General features: G+C 33.7%; 2 protein-coding genes across 2 annotated transcripts; both read right to left on the reverse strand.

Annotated features, from left to right (window-relative positions):
- Positions 1-2718: 2718 nt before the first annotated feature.
- LOC125422869 (receptor-like serine/threonine-protein kinase ALE2) lies at positions 2719-3202 on the reverse strand. The gene is made up of 2 exons (XM_048475217.2): positions 3092-3202; positions 2719-2901 (listed from the first exon to the last, which is right to left on the reverse strand). The coding sequence occupies exons 1-2, from the start codon at positions 3200-3202 to the stop codon at positions 2719-2721; spliced, it is 294 nt and encodes a 97-aa protein (XP_048331174.2).
- A 4043-nt stretch (positions 3203-7245) lies between these two features.
- Positions 7246-10458, reverse strand: LOC125422873 (putative receptor protein kinase ZmPK1). The gene is given in 3 exon segments (XM_060817041.1): positions 7246-7478; positions 7481-9457; positions 9460-10458. Coding segments are annotated over 3 exon segments (2397 nt in total). The 5' UTR covers positions 9815-10458; the 3' UTR covers positions 7246-7413.
- Between the last annotated feature and the right edge of the window lie 5673 nt (positions 10459-16131).

Raw genomic sequence — 16131 nt, forward strand, 5'->3', positions numbered from 1 at the left:
TAAAAGAAAAAAAAATTGAGGGGGACACTTTTTCCCCCCACTGGTCACAATAGATATCCATCCATGGGAAATTCAAAGATGTATGTAATTTAGAGTTTGATGGATTTAAAATGAGTTATAGACTTTAAAATATTTGATGAATTGGTGTAGAATTCTACGGACTCCATAAAAATTTTATAAGAATCCAACAAAAATTTTAGATTTAAAACTGAATTTTATATTAATAATTTTCTTCACAATTTCACTGTTAAAATCCTTTCAAATCCATTAAAATCTATCATTTTTTAAAATCTTTTAAGATCAATGATTTTTTGAATATCACAAGATTTTAAAAGAATTTTACAAAGTTATAATTGAATCAATTAAATTTTAATATACTTTTATAAAATCCATCAAAATCTAAATTGAATATCATTAAACTTGTATGTATTTTTTTAAAATCTAAATCGAATATCTCTAAATATTTTAAAATTTTTAAAATCTTTTAAATTCCAAATTAAATATACCCTCTTACTACTTTAGTATCCTATATTTCAGAACTTTAAGTTCTCTTTGGTTTTTTTAATACTTATTTATGTTTGACTTTTTATTACAGTTATTTATTTAAAAATTATTTAATCAAATGATCAAAATGAATAATACATTATTGTATAAGATTTGCTGGTATGCAATACACTTGAATATTTTTTTTTTTCAAAATATCTTAAAAAAAGGTCAAAGAAAAATTTATTTTATTACTTTATATATACCAATATAAATACTGCTCTTCTCTTTCTTCTCTCTTTTTTCTCTTTTCGTTTCTGAAGCTTCCTCATGTCAACTTGTTTAATATTTGAGAAATAAAAAATTCTATCAAAATCAAAAGAAAGAAGAACAAGAACTGATGGGGGATCAAAGAAGAACTTTTCACTGTATTATGTTTTTATTTTTTTAATTATTTATATTTAATATTATCGACTAATTAATAATAATAATAATAAAAGTTATATTAAATCAAGTAAGTCTTCGATCGGATTAAGTTCTACAATGGACTCTAATTTCTGGGCTTCACGCCTCGCAGCCGCCAAACGCAAGTATATTTTGCAGCACACCACAAGAGCTCCCATTTATGCCTTAGATGTTATTTTCTTTTTAAATTTTTAATTTTTTTTAAATGTTTATTTGGTTTTTTTTTCTTTTTTCTTTTTTCCTTTCCTTTCTGATATTAACATCTATTATATAGATATTGATATATAAAAAAAAAAAAAAATCATGTATTACACATAAGGCTTTAGTGGGCATGTAAAAAACACATGATATATTAAATGTCATTCACTATGTTTATTGAATTAAATGGTTTTAAAATATATGACCATAATAAAAAGTCAAAATGATTATTGAATTAAATGATTTTAGAATATATGACTCTAATAAAAAGTCAAACACGAATAAAATCTGGAAAAAAAATGCTTCGATACCAAAGAAAAGCCCTTTCATTTTTCTTCCCCAGCTCATGTTTTCGGTAACAGAGGATTTTCAAATCTTTAATTTCTCTTCACTACATTTTGTTGTTAGCATCGATATTGAAAACAAGAATATTTAGAGCTTTAGGTGTGAGGGCGTCCTTTATCGGTGTGTAAGGATAAGAAAGCCCAACATCTGGTATGTAAATTTAGAATTTAATGATTAAATTAGCTTAGTTTGCTAACTGTATGTGAATGGTTTGGGAATAAATTTTGTATTCTTGAAATCTAATTTCGTTTGTGCAATGGGTAAGTTTTATAATTTATGTTTTATTAATAAAGCTAATCTTAACGGGGTCTATTAGATCATGGTTTACTCATGTGGTTGGCTTTATGGGAAACCAAATGTCCTAAACTTAATTGAATATGATGAAAATTATCACAGTCAAAATTATTAGCATCCCATGTCAACCCGAACTCAGTTTTCAGACCCTTTATCAGATTCTCCTTCGATGCTCCTAATTCTTAAGACTCTTGCTTCTGATTTACAAATACGAATCAAAATACGAACCACCACACTTGCAGCGCAATTTCAAAAAATAGATTTAGGATTGTTTAATCATACTTCAAATACTCAAGACCTCATATTGTTCTACTCATGTCATGGGAAAGTAGCGAAATTGGCAAAACCAGTTCAATTGCAGCATATACAACGTGGACGGACACACATACCAACACACTGTTATTTACTTCTTAACAGAAACCGCACCCTGCAAAAGAACAATAGTGCTAGGAAAACATAAGTTTGGGTGGCAATGTGTTAAAATTTTTTGTTTAGGTGGTAAAATGAAGAAGTTAGTAAAGTTAAGAGAAATAAAGTGTATCTTACCCTTTTTTTTTTTTTTTTTTGTGGGTCAACATTACAATTGGGGTGAGGGAATTCGTTTGAAACCAACAAGATTAATTGGCTGTATTCTTAATAGTTTTAATAAATTTTTTAATGCTTCCAATCACGCATTTTTAAATTTAATTCTTAGAAAGAAAAACCTTTTACAAAACCAAAAAAAAAAAAAAAAAAAAAGAGTAGCCATGACAGTTTTTTTTTTTTTTTTTTTTTGGTTTTTTGTTCTTTTTTTTTCTTTTTTGGCTAAAACTTGAAATTTAACTAACGGAGAACAGAATGAAAAAAAGAAAACCATTTACCTTACATGCCAAATCAAATACGACGTTAGTATATCAGACAAAGTAGGAAACCTAAAATGCATGCTTCATCCTGCTAATAAATATCTTGAAGCATCTCAACGACTTGACTATTGTGGGCCGGCCTAGCACCTTTCTCTTCCTCCACGCATTTCATAGCTGCCACTAAAAGCTTTGCCATCGTCATCATGTCATATGCTCCCTCCATGGAAGGATCCATGATCTTTTCCAGCGACGATTCAATCCCATCAGAACTTCCCTTACCCCCCGAGGGAACTCAGACTTAAAGAGTTATTAATGAGTGAGGGACCCATGGAAGGATGGGGCCCGAACGGCAGTTATCATTATCCCATCTCATTAAGTGGAGTGAGTGAACCTACGCTTAGCCCCACCTCCGTGAGCACAAAAAGCGCGAGGATGTGGGGCATATTCTCCCTTACCCAACTCACCAATCCCCTATTCTCTGTCTTTTCTGTTTCGTCCACCGCTTGAATATCAGTCGTTGGGCCTTTCCCAATCAGCATCTCCAACACGACAATCCCATAACTATATACATCCATTTTGGATGTATTAAAAACCTAAAACATATTTAAATAGTGTGATATTATTTAGATAATATAGTTTGCCATATAGGCTATCTATAGCCAAAAATTCTTATGCATTCTTACTGTATCAGAATTGATTTATATTTTCTTCATTAATTTATAGATTAAATTTGATGGTGGTTTTCGTTTTTTCAACCAGCGAAATTGAAAATGATATTTTTGGAAGTGCTTCTTTTTTCGTGAAATTATGTTAACTGGAACTTTCCTATAGCTAAGTTAGAGAGAATTAAATTGCGATGGTACCGTAGGCTTGAGATGGATAATTATATTTTGGGTGGTCTCCACTTAAATCCTTAGATATAAAAAATTATAATTTATTACTATAGAATTCTCAAAAAATATATTATTTTGTGCGATCGAGATCGCAGCTGAATTGACAAATGCTATATTTCTTTACCTTCATTTTTCTGGTTTAAATCTGTGCAAATCAGCAACACTATTAATTACTAAAACAAAATATATATCACTTTATTGGGTTGCTAAAAAAGTATTAACAAATATTATAATTACCTAATGAAAAGTGTTAAATTTATATGAAGTGTTAAATTTCTAATACATATATACTAATGATGTTTCGAAAGAAAAACAATACTAGACTTTATGTAAAGGCTTAATTAAAAAAGTATTAATAAATATTATAATTACCTAATGAAAAGTGTTAAATTTCTAATACACGTTTACTAATGATGTTTCCAAAGAATAATAGTCCGAACTTGTAGCTCTTGTAGTAAATATTGTATCCATTCCAGTTCTGCAGCTCCATTTGCCAAGGCTCTATGTTTGAACTCGTTGCTAGATCTTGTTACAACTTGTTGTTTCTTAAATGACCATGAGACTAGGTTGTCACCCTGGTAAATACAATATCCCCGTGAACTTGCGATCATCAACACTGGATGCCCAATCGGCATCAGTGTAGCCATGAAGAGTGTTGTGATGGGAAGGTCTAAAAAGCAGCCCATTATGTTTAGTACCTTGAAGATATCGAAGAACCCGTTTGCAAGCAGTCCAATGAATATCCGTAGGTTGATGCGTGAATTGACTGAGGTTATTAAGGATGAAGGAGATGTCAAGCCGAGTAAGAGTGAGATAATGTAACATATCGATAGCATTTCTGTATAAAAATGGGTCCTTGAATGAAATGCCAATGTTGCTGCCAAGTTGCACACTTGTGCTTGCCGGTGTGGGACTGGTTTTGGATTCACTCATAGCTGTCCGATGAAGAAGATCATTAATATATTTAATTTGAGTGAGCAAGAGTCCATGCTGGTCGCGTGTAGCTTCAATACCCAAAAAAAAATGACACAGGTCCTAAGTCTTTAAGAGAAAAATGTCGATCAAGTTGAAGGACTAATGCATTGATAATAGAACGTGGGGTTACAGTCACAATTATTTCATCGACATAAGGAAGGACCAAAATAGAACCAGCTATGGTCTTGATAGTGAATAGGGAGGTCTTCATTCTTGATCGTGTAAGACCCCAAGTGGTAAGAGTGTGTCGTAGTTTATCATACCATGGACGCGGGGCCTGTTTCAGGCCATTAAGGGAACGATTCAACCTGCATACATGATTTAGCTTGTCCTTGTCGTGATACCCTTTTGGTTGGACCATAAAAACTTCTTCTTTTAACATATCATTCAAGAACACATTATTAACGTCAATTTGACGAATTGGCCACCCATTGGAGACAGCAAGTGCTAATACAATTCGGATGGTTGACGGTTTAATAATCGACTTGAAGGTTGCAGTGTAATCTATCCCTGCACGTTGATGGAATCCCTTGGCCACTAGTTTGGCCTTGTACCGTTGGATAGACCCATCTTCCTTCCTTTTCATTTTAAAAACCCATTTATTGCCCACTACATTCATACCTTGTTGCCTTGGGACTAGTGTGTTTTGTTATGTTCCAATGCTTTGAATTCTTCAACCATTGCTTTCTTCCATTGTGGAGAGGTGAGAGCTTGAGTCACGGTTTCTGGTTCATTTAAGAGAAAGGGATCTGCTTCGGATGAGAAAAGTTTTTTCTCTAAGATGCCACGTTTTGACCACGTGATCATTGGATGAGTGGATTGTGATTCACGTAAAGCATGATCTACGTGAATATTTATCCCAGGAACGGTTGGATCAAAAGATGTGAGACATTATCTGCCTCACCACCTTGTGGTATCTGTAGTTCTTTGGAAGTGGAACTTTTATCAGATTTGCATTAAGGTAGTGGTAATTGAGTTTTACTTGATGGGAGTGCTTGGTCCCGATAAAGGTGTAGTGATGTTTGGACTGTTGAATGGTGACATGTTTAGTGATGAGCTGGACAAGGATAAGTTAGCATCTCTTTGGGGCACACTTGAGACTCGCCTTGTGAAAGACTCCATGTGGGAATGTGATTCTTGTAAGTTGGGTGAGAGACAATAAATAGGAATATTATTGGAAATTTGATTGATGGGGACACGTGAGTAATTTTTTTATTTTTTTATTTTTTGCTTAAACAGGACACGTGAGTAATTATAAGTGAAAGGGTATGGTGCCTCATTGAAAACAATATTTGAGCTCATATAAATTTTTCCAGTGGATTCATACATCCATAACCTTTATGTATGCTGCTATCCTATAAGAAACATATTTTTCTCAATGAAAAGAAAATTTTCTTGTTCTGTATTGTCTCAAATAAAGATAACACTCACAATCAAAATATTTTAAAGAATTATAATTAAAAGATTTTTGAAAGTCATTTGTAATGATGATTTAAAACTTATGGCATGGTTGGTTTATGGAATAAATATAGAATATAATTTTTATTCCATAAGTTTTTTTTTCTCTATATTTGATAAATTTTTGAATTTAACAATTCATATTCCATAAGAATAGATAATAGTTATTCTTTTTTTAAAACGTCAGAATTCTTATTTTTATATTTTAATTTAAATAAATTTTAAAATATCTTTATCATATTTAAATTTAAATTGATTATCACATATTAAAAATATATAAATAAATATAAAATTTAATTTTTAATTAATTTTTACCAAATTTAAACACTTTTGAAAAAAGAAAATATTTATAAAAGCTAAATCTTGATTTTGAATCAATATTTTTACCAAATATATAAATAAAAATTGTCAATCATTTTTCTATTTGCATAAATAGTTATTTTTAGTTTTAAAGAAATAGTTATTCTATATACCAAATATAACCTTATTGTTTTTGTTGGCAATCGATTAATTAAAAGAACTACAGTTGCACAGGCATGCCATCGGAATTTGAAAGGTAAATTACCTTGAGTTAAAAGTGTGAAAGCATTTTCTATAACATATTTGTATTTTTTTTTAATCAATTTTTCTATTTTGGTTGTGTGTAAAGACATGGTGTTGAAAACTTTTCCGCTGATTTTGACAAAATATTTTGAAGTGGACAATATTCACCCCCAATCAAATTGAATTTTTTTTATCAATCTGTTAAATTATTTTTGTACCATTGCTTTGAATTGTATAAAAATATTTATTAATTCAGATTTTAATCTCATCGGGTAAATTCATGTGAACTGTGAATAAAGCATAATATTGATAACGTTCCTTAGATAAAACTAGAGTAGATCTCCAAATATCAGAAAAGACCAAGTCAAGTGGAGCTTAACTTTTAATTGTTGAAAAAAAAAGAAATAAACAATGGTGCTTTCCTAATTGACATGCTGAACAAAATTTATTATCTTTGGAGATAACTACTTTATTATATATTTTAGCAATCTGTTGTAATTCATTGAAAGACAAATTGGAACTAAAACATAAAAAGGACAACTATGAAACGGACGGCCAGTAAACTAATTCTCACACTTCTGAATTATGAATTAATATCAACGTTATTCATAAAAAAAGAAAAAGAAAAAAAGAACTAATGTCAGAAGTTGGGAACAAGGCACGGATAGAAAACTTTTGTATTTGCAAACACGCAGTTAAAATTCACGTCTCGAAAGTTGTTACTGCAATTTTCCCAAACTTTACGGCAATTAAAATTTATTTATTTATAAATAGAATGCAATGCCTATTTATTTATTCAAAGAGACCAAACTTTTCAGAAATTAAAATTTAAAGTCTACCATAAACATAAATACGCAGCCAAAAAAGAAAAAAAAAAAAATCTACAACAAAGATAAACACGTGGCTGTATCTAATAGCTATTGATCTATTCCTCGCACAAGTTTCTCAACTACTTGAGTCATGGTAGGTCTTGCATCTCTGCATCCTCCACGCATTGAAGAGCCACCTCTATTAGTATTTCTATTCGGCTCCTGTCACAAGTGTCATCAGTCAAGGACTCCACGATTTCACTAATTACTAAATTACCCTTCATTCTTTCTCTGACCCATGTTCCATGCTCTGCTTCTCCTCTGTTGCTAAGAGTATGGACACCCAAAGTTGGATTTCTTCCAGTAGCCATCTCCAACAACACGACACCATAGCTATAAACATCAACTTTGGAGGTGATCGGTAAATTGAAGACCCACTCGGGAGCCATATAGCCTCTGGTTCCTCTAATCCTTGAGAAGCTTGAAATATTATGCTGATGATCATCACCTCTACTTAGAAGCTTGGACAGACCAAAATCTGAAACCTTTGGTTGGTAATCTGAATCCAAGAGTATGTTTTGAGGCTTGATATCACAATGCAGAACCCAATGCAGAACCCATTCCAAACATTCTTCATGCAAATAAGCCAAACCTTTAGCAGTGCCAATCGCGATTTTGAACCTCTTGTCCCAGTCAAGTGCATTATTAGATTGTAGCTTATCTGCCAAGGACCCTTGCTCCATGTACTCGTACACCAAAAGTCTTTGTTTTCCTTCTGCACAATACCCCCACATCTCAATCAAATTTTTGTGGTTAATCATTCCGATGGTGTTTACTTCCGCCAGAAACTCAGCCTCTCCTTGGTTGGCTTCACTCAGACGCTTGATTGCTGCTACTCGCTGATCAAATAAAACACCTTTATAAACAACACCAGCTCCTCCTCTTCCTATCACTTCAGTGAAGCCCTGTGTGGCTTTTTTCAACTCAGCATAAGTGAATCTTTTGAATCCTGTTACAGTGTAGAGGTAGCCATGTGTGGTGACAGAAACCCGCTGCCTTCGATGCAAGAAATAACACACCAGAATGATGATGAACGCCTCAATCCATCCAATTGCACAAGCAACCCAAAGAAAATTCTTAGATGCCACGCTTGTCTGGTCTTGTTGATAATGTCTATCAAGTAGCTTTGTAATTGGGACGGAGCAATCCAACTTGAATTCATTAATAGAGTTATTGTAAGAGTTGGAGAAGAGTCCACCTGGCTTGGGGAGTTTCACATACATGGCTCCGTCATGATCTGGCGAGCTGTGTCCGTTGCGTAATTGCCACTTAGGGTAACAATTATAAACGAATTCGTCTTCATTAAAAATGTACTGAAACCCTTTGCAGTTTTTTAACTCCAAACATTTCTTCGTGCAGTCCTCAAAAGTAGAGTTGCGAATGATTTCGATATTGTAGCCATAAAAATCAGAATGAGAAAGTCTAACGAACATAACATTACCATTTTTGTGTTGGATATTGAATTCAGGTTTGCATCCAAAACTCCAATCGCTACTAATTTTCATCTCATACCCAGGCGGACAGGAACATTTTCGACCAGAAGCAGGGTGATAGGTGCATATAGCGTTAGGTCCACACGCATTGTGAACCCTGCAAGGTTTTGACATAGCTTGCCACGATATTGACCAACTCTTCTTTCTTTCATCAAAACTATATAGTCTAAGATTACCATCAAAATCAAGGGTTAACCTTCTTTTGGGGCCTTGTCCGAAATCAGTTGATGTAAACTCCACACGATCTGTTGATCTAAAATAACCTCTCGAATCAAAAACTGCAGTTCTTGTATCATTGTACCTTGACCTTCCGGCCTCATTGCTTAATAGCTCAGGGTCCGGCCAGTAAATACTTGATGTCTCAGGGCCATCGAAAATAAGGCGAAGTACATTGTCATCATCAAAAAAGAGCTTATAATAGCCAGACGAAATGTTGGTTTTGCTCCTTGAGGAGACAAGCTTCACGTATCTGGTGAGTGGTTGCCCAGGAAGCAGAGTATCTGTCGGTGAATCGAAACTTTGCCAGATGTGTACGCCACGACCTTCAAAGTTGTGAAGCACGAGGTTGCCAGAGTTCTGCAGTTGCAAACGGAGAGAGGATTTGAGGTTGTGGACGTAGCCCAAACAGGAAGTTGAGAAGCGTCAGTCAAGATTAAGGTACCGTTTTTCAACAGGGAAAGTTTTGAACGCCTTCCATTGACAGGTTGGTCTCGATTTGCCATCCAAACTACACTGAGACTACCGTCATAGGATGGCATGTTGAACCATATGGCGAAGCAATAAGCATTTTCCCCAACGGGGCAAAACCCAGCGGAAAATACACCATTTGGTGAGATCAAAATGTGGTTAGCATTTTCCACAGACAAAGATCTGCCTTTGCTCAAGCTAGAAATGGTTGATGATGTAAATGGGATAGATCTAAAAAGGAGGAGAAGAAAGAAGAGAGCCAAAGCCATCGAATTTTTGATAAAATATTGAACGCATGCAACAAATTTTACAAACTCCTTGAATACTACTAAAAGGACCGCAGAACCAATCAGTGGTGGAACGTATTTACCGGGCAAGGAAGGTATTAGAGAAAATGCAGGTTGACGAGCATTGACCGACAGGGAAGTGTGCTCGCATCACCTGTTGCCCATATTGCCCATATTCCTACTGCAATGCATGGATTTTTCATGATGGAAAAAGGAGCTGGTGTCCAAATTATTTTTAAAATGTCACCTCATACTATCACAAATCAGCACACAAACATGTTTTAGCATTGACCCTAGCACTGCTCTTGGTCTTTGGCCATATATGTATATATACATCGTAGCAATGTAATTACTACTAAAAGGACCGCAGAACCAATCAGTGCTGGGAACGTATTTACCGGGCAAGGAAGGTATTAGAGAAAATGCAGGTTGACTAGCATTGACGGACAGGGAAGTGTGCTCCCATCACCTGTTGCCCATATTGCCCATATTCCTACGGCAATGCATGGATCTTTCATGATGGAAAAGGGATCCGGTGTCCAAATTATTTTAAAAATGTCACCTCAAACTATCACAAATCAACAGGCGAACATGTTTTAGCATTGACGCTCGCACTGCTCTTGGTCTTTGGCCTTATATGTATATTTACATCCTAGCAATGTAATTAATTATAATTATTACGTAAAATAAAAAAATCATGTGATTATTGTTAGGATTTAAATTATTCACAATGATTATAGAACTTAAAGAAATTTCACTTGGTCTTACTGATCTACAAATGGCTACTGCTGTCCGTGGTGTTCCTTGGCGGAGGCGGCTGTACGTTATTGGGTTTTAGAGAATACTAGACTTGCTTGTAATGCCTATAATTAGGCTGCTGTTACTGTTGGTCTTAAGCTAGCTACAGCTAGCAATTTATATTAAAAAATATGAGTTTTTATTTATGGATAATATATATTTTTTGTAATAATCATGGTTTTGTTTTTTTCCAATGAGAGTAAATGAACATCATATTTTTGGAAGTGTTTGTTTGTTAATTTTTTTGTGTGTTCCCTCCCCCCCCCCCCCCCCCCCCCCCCCCCCAATTTTCTAAAATTTAAAGTAAACAAACAATCAAACTCCGATAATGGTAACAGATAGCAGATGGTAATACATGCTCTACAGCTTTATCACCTTCTTCAAATAAATAGATCAAATATTAGAGCTTTGCCACCACAAATATACAAACTGGCGAAACGAGAGCAATTGTCGCCATTTTAATCCTCAGACTTAGATATAAAAAATAATAATTTATATGATTAGAGACTTTTCAAAATGTATGACTTTGCCTGAATTCTTCTTTCAAAAAATGTTAATATCATAAATTAACTAAACAAAAGTTTTAGGTAAATGTCTAATGTGTATGTAATAATGTATCACTTTTCGTTAATAGTGCATCACAACTGATGTGGCAACTTTTACCTGCTAACAAGAAAACGAAAAGTACTTTTATATTGCCAAGTCAATTGTGATGCCGGATTTATTACCTTTTTGTTTTGTAATAACAATGCTGGATGTGCTTTATTATACAAATTAAACCCATTTAAAGTTTTTCACCAAATGCACGTACGTAACAGAAATAATAACCCAGTAGCAATACAACCGAAGAAGGATAATTATGAAAAATACAATTGAAGTGAGAAAAGTAACCAAAATTTAAGGGCGAACAGAAAAGCATCTCCACATCAATGTTCTGACGATGAGTTAATGTTCACGGCTTTTTATTTATTTATTTATTTATTTTTGGTCGAAGAATTAATGTCGTCGTTGGGCACGAGTTGGGAAAAGAACGCTATTAGAGCAAACAAGCAGTAGAGCTTTTCATGTCCCAAAATTTGTTACCCTGATTTTGCTGAACTCTACCACAATACATTAAAAATGATGTTTGTGACCTGTGGTGACAATTATCAGTCTACATGGTATGGTTACACAAATATATTTGGTAATTTAAAATAATAAATAATAAAATATTTTTTTTAAAATAATAATAAAATATTTTCTTTTTTAAATAGAACAATAAAATGATTTGGGATATAGGTTAATAGAGATTGAAGTTAACAGATCTTGTTTTCTTGATCAATTTCTCTCTCTTTCTCTCTCATCTCTTCCATGGATCCCACAATGGGGTATTCATCTTCCTATGCGTGGCTTTTTATTTTTTATTTTTTTATGTCTCAAAGCTGGAACATATTAGAAAAATGCACTTCTAAGTATTAAAAAAAATAAAAGGAAAACAAAAATAAAAACTTAGAAGAGGATAAACGACAATGCAAGTCAATAAATTGAAAGAAAAGATTGCTTACCTAATCTCTGGAATTTGCCCATCTATGCTGCTATGTGCTGGGTCATATTTCAATCACAATCATAATAATCAAACCCTTTGAATCTTTTTTTTTTAATTATATCAAATCCATCCTTTGAATCTGTTTCATCAAAAAAAAAAAAAAAAACTTCAAATCTATATTGCTATTTTACAAGAAAAGAGAGAGAAGGAGAGATAGAAAGCTAGGGAGGAATCAAAAAAAAATTTTTTTTTTTGGAGACCAAAACTAATTAAGTGGGAGGCAAAAGCATTTTTTACTCAATAATTACCATTTTTTCCTTTTTTTTTGTTTTTTGTTTACTTATAAAATAAAAAAAACCACATAGAAAGTCATGTAAACATTGGATCTATTATCATATAAGATAGTAACATTACCACTGATGATATATAGTGGCACTTATACGTTAAAAATAATGTTTGTCACCAGTGGTGACAACACCAGTCTATATGGCATGGTTTCACAAATCTGTTTAGCAATTTAAAATAATAAAATAATAAAATATTCTTTTTTAAAATATAATAAAATATATATTTTTTTAAACAAAACAATAAAACGATTTGGGATCCAGATCTAGATTAATAGAGATTGAAGTTAATAGATCTTGTTTTCTTGATCGATCTCTCTCTCATCTCCTCCATGGATCCCACAATGGGGAATTCATCTTCCTGTCCATGGCTTTTTTTTTTTTTTTTTAAATATCTCAAAGCTGGAACATATTAGCAGAATGCACTTCTAAGCCTTAAAAAAAATAAAAAGAAAACAAAAATAAAAACTTAGAATAGGATATACGGCAATGCAAGTAAATTAAATTGAAAGAAAGGATTGCTTACCTAATCTCTGGAATTTGCCCATCTGTGCTGCTATGTGCTGGGTCATATTTCAATCACAATCATAATAATCAAACCCTTTGAATCTTTTTTCTTTTAATTATATCAAATCCTTTCTTCGAATCTGTTTTATCTAAAAGGAAAAAAGAAATAAAAAAAAACCTTCGAATCTATATTGCTATTTTACAAGAAAAGAGAGAGAAGGAGAGATAGAAAGCTAAGGAGGAATCTTCTTTTTTTTTTTTTTGGGAGACCAAAACTAATTAAGCGGGAAGCAAAAACATTTTTACTCATTAATTATCATTTTTTTTTTACTTATAAAATAAAAATGTCACATAGACAGCCATATAAACATTGGATCCATTATTACATAGGATGATGATATTTACCATTGGTGATATACAGTAGTACTTAACATTAAAAATGATATTTATCACCAGTCTACATGACATGGTTCCCAAATTTATTTGACAATTTAAAATAATAAAATAACAAAATAATCTTCCCAAATTTATTTGACAATTTAAAATAATAAAATAACAAAATAATCTTTTTAAAAAATAATAAATATATATTTTTAAACAGAATAATAAAACGATTTGCGATCTAGATTAATAGAGATCGAAGTTAATAGATTCTCTCTCTCTCTCTCTCTCTCTCTCTCTCTCTCTCTCTCTCTCTCTCTCTCTCTCTCTCTCTCTCTCTCTCTCTCTCTCTCTCTCTCTCTCTCTCTCTCTCTCTCTCTCTCTCTCTCTCTCTCTCTCTCTCTCTCTCTCCTCCATGGATCCCACAATGGGGAATTCATCTCCTTGGATACTACTAAAAGTTTACAAACTCCTTGGATACTACTAAAAGGACGTGGGAACGCATTTACCGGGCAAGGAAGGTATTAGAGAAAATGCAGGTTGACGAGCATTGACCGACAGGGAAGTGTGCTCGCATCACCTGTTGCCCATATTGCCCATATTCCTACTGCAATGCATGGATGGAAAAAGGAGCTGGTGTCCAAATTATTTTTAAAATGTCACCTCAAACTATCACAAATCAACACACAAACATGTTTTAGCATTGACCCTAGCACTGCTCTTGGTCTTTGGCCATATATGTATATATACATCGTAGCAATGTAATTACTACTAAAAGGACCGCAGAACCAATCAGTGGTGGGAACGTATTTACCGGGCGAGGAAGGTATTAGAGAAAATGCAGGTTGACGAGCATTGACGGACAGGGAAGTGTGCTCCCCTCACCTGTTGCCCATATTGCCCATATTCCTACGGCAATGCATGGACCTTTCATGATGGAAAAGGGACCCGGTGTCCAAATTATTTTAAAAATGTCACCTCAAACTATCACAAATCAACAGGCGAACATGTTTTAGCGTTTGACCCTCGCACTGCTCTTGGTCTTTGGCCTTATATGTATATTTACATCCTAGCAATGTAATTAATTATAATTATTACGTAAAATAAAAAAATCATGTGATTATTGTTAGGATTTAAATTATTCACAATGATTATAGAACTTAAAGAAATTTCACTTGGTCTTACTGATCTACAAATGGCTACTGCTGTCCGTGGTGTTCCTTGGCGGAGGCGGCTGTACGTTATTGGGTTTTAGAGAATACTAGACTTGCTTGTGATGCCTATAATTAAGCTGCTGTTACTGTTGGTCTTAAGCTAGCTACAGCTAGCAATTTATATTAAAAAATATGAGTTTTTATTTATGGATAATATATATTTTTTGTAATAATCATGGTTTTGTTTTTTTCCAATGAGAGTAAATGAACATCATATTTTTGGAAGCGTTTGCTTGTTAATTTTTTTGTGTGTTCCTTCCCCCCCCCCAAAAAAAAAACCCAATTTTCTAAAATTTAAAGTAAACAAACAATCAAACTCCGATAATGGTAATAGATAGCAGATGGTAATACATGCTCTACAGCTTTATCACCTTCTCCAAATAAATAGATCAAATATTAGAGCTTTGCCACCACAAATATACAAACTGGCGCAACGAGAGCAATTGTCGCCATTTTAATCCTCAGACTTAGATATAAAAAATAATAATTTATATGATTAGAGACTTTTCAAAATGTATGACTTTGCCTGAATTCTTCTTTCAAAAAATGTTATATCATAAATTCACTAAACAAAAGTTTTAGGTAAATGTCTAATGTGTATGTAATAATTATCACTTTTCGTTAATAGTGCATCACAACTGATGTGGCAACTTTTACCTGCTAACAAGAAAACGAAAAGTACTTTTATATTGCCAAGTCAATTGTGATGCTGGATTTATTAACTTTTTGTTCTGTAACAACAATGCTGGATGTGCTTTATTATACAAATTAAACCCATTTTAAGTTTTTCCACCAAATGCACGTACGTAACAGAAATAATAACCCAGTAGCAATACAACTGAAGAAGGATAATTATGAAAAATACAATTGAAGTGAGAAAAGTAACCAAAATTTAAGGGCGAACAGAAAAGCATCTCCACATCAATGTTCTGAACGATGAGTTAATGTTCACGGCTTTTTATTTATTTATTTATTTATTTTTGGTCGAAGAATTAATGTCGTCGTTGGGCACGAGTTGGGAAAAGAACGCTATTAGAGCAAACAAGCAGTAGAGCTTTTCATGTCCCAAAATTTGCTACCCTGATTTTGCTGAACTCTACCACAATACATTAAAAATGATGTTTGTGACCAGTGGTGACAATTATCAGTCTACATGGTATGGTTCCACAAATATATTTGGTAGCCGACGCCTGCGTATCACCGGTTTTTCTTTAATTTCCAGGACCGGGATTGCTGGGTACTCGCCGGAGCTGCTTGCAGACGAGTGAACTCGTCACCGGAGATGGGAAAGAGAGGTAGCCGACCGGGTTTCCTGAGAGCTCGACCGACATCCATGGATTTCCACTTATTTCGCGAAATTCCGACCGACTATCTCCGATAACAGCGAAATTACCCGACACAGCTGAAGGAAATTTCTTCCCCCCCTCTACCGGTGCCGATGGTTGGCGACAACCGAAATTGTCGGCGACATTTCGCCGATTCTGTCGACATTTTCTTCCTTGCTTGGAGGAACCGAATTACAACCCCAGA

The sequence above is a fragment of the Ziziphus jujuba genome, chromosome 5 (genome assembly GCF_031755915.1).
Source record: "Ziziphus jujuba cultivar Dongzao chromosome 5, ASM3175591v1".
NCBI lineage: Eukaryota > Viridiplantae > Streptophyta > Magnoliopsida > Rosales > Rhamnaceae > Ziziphus > Ziziphus jujuba.